The sequence below is a fragment of the Wasmannia auropunctata genome, unplaced genomic scaffold (assembly GCF_000956235.1).
Source record: "Wasmannia auropunctata unplaced genomic scaffold, wasmannia.A_1.0 LD334492.1, whole genome shotgun sequence".
Lineage (NCBI taxonomy): Eukaryota > Metazoa > Arthropoda > Insecta > Hymenoptera > Formicidae > Wasmannia > Wasmannia auropunctata.
In genome coordinates this window covers 1-3,975 of record NW_012028398.1, presented here as the reverse complement: position 1 = coordinate 3,975, position 3,975 = coordinate 1, and the positions used below count along the sequence as shown (strand labels likewise).

Below are 3,975 nucleotides of genomic sequence, written 5' to 3'. Positions count from 1 at the left end.
TCTTCCGATCTAATGTCGGCATGATATTAATAGCCTAAATCTTTGCTGTTTTAATTATATTGATTAAAAATAAAACTGTATTTAGAATTAAAATTGTATATACAATTTATGATACTAAACATCGACCAAATTAAAGAATTAACTTTTAATTACATTACATACTTCCAGTTGTTTTTACGTAATTTTCTTCTGTTAAATCTTCATTACCAAAGTTTTTCAAATATTGACCATTAGTGCGTTCATGGTAAAGTTTTCTTTCGGCTATAATCTATGTAAATATAAAATTAATGTTTTTTTTTTGCGAATTTATATAAATGCATGCATTAATTTTTTAACATTTATGATTTATCTTACAACATTTGTATACAAAAGTCTTAAAATTTTTATCGTAATTTTTCAAAATAGATAACATTTAAATACAATCCTAAACAGTTTTCTTACCTTTTCGGTAAATCCGTGTAATATCTTTAAAAGCTTTTTTTGCTCTCTACCTTTTGGCGTTAATAAAAATATCCAATCGGAATACAACCATGGCCTCATTAATCTAATTGTAAATAACAATTATGAAATAATATGGTATTTTAAAATAATAATATCATTTTGTAAAGGAGATCTTTCTTTAATTTTTCTATAAGCTTTTAGAATTGTAGAATTAATATTATTTTAATAAGGGGGACCGAGGCTCGTTGGCACAGTTTTCACAATTTAGACATTCCTGTTTTTAAACAACTATCTATTATGATTAAACTAATATTAATATGGTAGAATAAACCTTTCTCTACATTTTCATGCCAGAAACGATTCTGTACACTTTATAGTTTCTTTGTAGTAAGTAAAATACGAACATGTTGCAATGTAGCCAATTTATCCCAATAGTCGGGTAAGATGACACATGTCACAGTGTTAGTTGCTTAAGCGATAAACTCCATATTAAATTAATGAAAACATAATAGTAGTAAAAACAGATCGCATCTTTTAGAGTTATTTTGTAATGATCAAATAGCAAAATGCTGTTAGAGAATAATAAATATAAACTATTTTAGATGTAACTTATTTCAATACAGAAATTAAATAAGAAACGTTTTGTCATAATTAAGTTGTAATGAAATGGTTACATGCTTCTTACAGTAAGTTAAACTAACAAGGAAAGTTAGGGAACCCGAAAATTCAGAAAAATCTGAAACTTTGTGAAAAAGTAGAGCAGTTCATTCGTAGTACGAAACTATTTTTTGTTGGTGCTTTATTCCGTTTGAAGAGATAAAATCATCCCTTGAAAAAAATCGGTTTTTTTTGTTTCGACGTGAATATCGTCGAAACTATGAGAGATAGAAAAAATGTTCTTGATCAAAGTTAAATGGCTTAAAGTTTATTTTATAATAGTAATAAAAAAAATTTTTTTTAAATTTTTTTAAAATATTTCCCGCACCATTTTATATTCTTTTTTTAAATTTTGAAATTTTCTTGTGACCAAATTAAAGGTTATTTTAATACGAATTTAATTATGTGTGATAAAATTATTTTCCAAAGTATCATTTTCGAGAAATAATTACAAACGCCTCTATACGCACACCATCTGTACTCTACACCATCTGTACTGTACTTTATGCTGCGCGCACGCAGCACATTCTGATCGCATTTTTGCATTTAACAAGGGATAATAATAAAAGCAAATCTATTTTTGCAATATTCTGCGGATGTATAACTATGAATCGTTTTTATCGCGCACGACTGGACAACGCTTACAGAGCAAAATTTAAAGGTTGATATTAGAATATCAAATCAAATCGTTGTAAATAACTTATTGTGGGAACAGTCTGTACGTATAATCACGGAAGATATCAGATAATATTTACGAAGCAGTACCTTTGGACGATGAGACACACCATAGTTCATGCAAAACACTTCCATATCGCATAAATTTTAATTTATTAATAAATATTGCACAACATGTATTCCTACTTATATTTATATCATACTACAATAAAAATAGGAATAATTTATTGCGTATGCGTCTATCGCTATTTCAGTCTTGAAATTAATTAATATTTAAATGCTTATTCAAATGCTTCACAAATATTATCTGATAAAATAAGAAACTTCCATGATTATACGTACAGACTGTTCTCACAATAAGTTGTTTACACCGATTTAACTTGATATTCTATGACCTTCCTTCAAATTTTGCTTTATAAGCGTTGTCTAGCCGTGCGCGATAAAAACGATTCATAGTTATACATCCGCAGAATATTACAAAAACAAATTTACTTTCATCGTTATTCCTTGTTAAAAGCAAGATCAGAACGTGCTGCATGAAGAATTGCTGCGTGCGCGCAACGTAAACGGGTACAGATGGTGTGCATATAAAGGCGTTTGTAATTATTTCTCAAAAATAACTTTGGAAAATAACTTTATCATACATCGTTGAATTTGTATTAAAATAATCTTTAATTTGGTCATAAAAAATTTTAAAATTTAAAAAAAAAGTGAAGTGGTTGGGGAAATATAAAAAACAAATTTTTTTAAATTTTTTCTTGTTACTGTCATAAAGTACACTTCAAGCCATTTAATTTTGATCTAGAACATTTTTTTCTATTTCTCATAGTTTCGACGATATTCGCGTCGGAAGAAAAAAACTGATTTTTTTCAAGGGGTGATTTTATCCCTTCATAACGGAATAGAGCACCAACAAAAAATAAAGTTTCGTACTACGGATGAACTGCTCTACTTTTACACGAAGTTTCAGATTTTTCTAAATTCTTGGGTTTCTAACTTCCCTTGTAAGCTAACTTCAATATGAGCCAACGTGACTCATTCTCACAGACATATAACTTAAATCATTTTATTATAATAAATTATAATAATTACTCAAAATAACATATATAGTAATAAAAACTTTTCTTTTATCTAACATCACTTAGATTTCTCTCTCCAGCTGAAGAACATTAATACGAAATTTTGAAACACTCGAAAATTTATTTGCCTTCTCTCAAATTAAATTTTTCTCTTTCTTTACTGAAATACTTGTTTAATTTAAATGCAACTTAAAGACATAAGCCTATGTTATAAAAGAGATATTTTACTGTAACTTTTTCAGTGTTTCTTTAATCATAAACGGAACGCAGTGCCAACTTGCCTCTTGTGCCAACGAGCCCCGGTCTCCCCTACTAAAGGTATAAAAATATATTTATAATAATTAATAATAAATTTTTCCTAAAGAGAGATGTAAGATTATGTAAACATTAAACTTTTTGATTTTTAACTTTTTAATCTTATTGTTAGATGAAAAATCTATATTTACACTAAATTGTTTTATTTTTTGTGATACTTTAATATAACTTAAAAACTTGAGAAGTTTTAAATGTTGTAGTCAATTAAATTTTAAATATTAAAATTTAAGCAATACTTAATTTTAAATAATTAAATTAACTGACCATATGTGTGAGTTAATATCATAAAAATTTTTAATTACCGACAACATTTTACATTATAATTTTAATTATAATTATTATTTATCTTAATATAATATAAATTATTATGTTAAAACAGAATATAGATATACGTATTACTTATTATACTTATAAATTACCTATAAGAAAGAAGTTCGCCCACCCGGTAAACCGCATCTCGATAAGGTTGTTGGAATGCATTTAGATCTCTTAGAGAAGTACCCATTGCAGTTTCTGCAAACGCATTTGTGAAAGTGTCACGATAATTATGATACGTATTCTAAGTATATCTATGGTTATGTGTAAAAATTGCATATTAAACAGTAGTATAATGCTATCGAATTTTTAATTAAAAAATCGTATTCTATTTTTTATTACTTGTAGATAGAAATAAAATTCTATGTAGTTGTACGATACAATACCACAAATTGCATTCAGCGCATGTTCACTAAGAAATGATGTTAAATCTTTTACGACTGCGTCTCCTGTATGCTTTAAAGATTTTATCATGCTTTCGCTTTCCTCAATT

The 3,975-nt window shown here is 27.1% G+C and overlaps 1 protein-coding gene across 1 annotated transcript in view; it reads right to left on the bottom strand.

Moving 5' to 3' along the window:
- The window catches only part of LOC105458644 (cytochrome P450 4C1-like), a gene marked incomplete at its 5' end in the record, with an annotated part of 5,774 nt that extends 1,803 nt beyond the window's left edge, over positions 1 to 3,971 (bottom strand). Inside the window, 4 exons of the mRNA XM_011704111.1 lie at positions 163 to 268; positions 442 to 544; positions 3,587 to 3,680; positions 3,869 to 3,971. Of these exons, the coding sequence (XP_011702413.1) occupies positions 163 to 268; positions 442 to 544; positions 3,587 to 3,680; positions 3,869 to 3,971 (406 nt within the window). The remainder of the gene's footprint in view (positions 1 to 162; positions 269 to 441; positions 545 to 3,586; positions 3,681 to 3,868) is intronic.
- Positions 3,972 to 3,975: the final 4 nt, after the last annotated feature.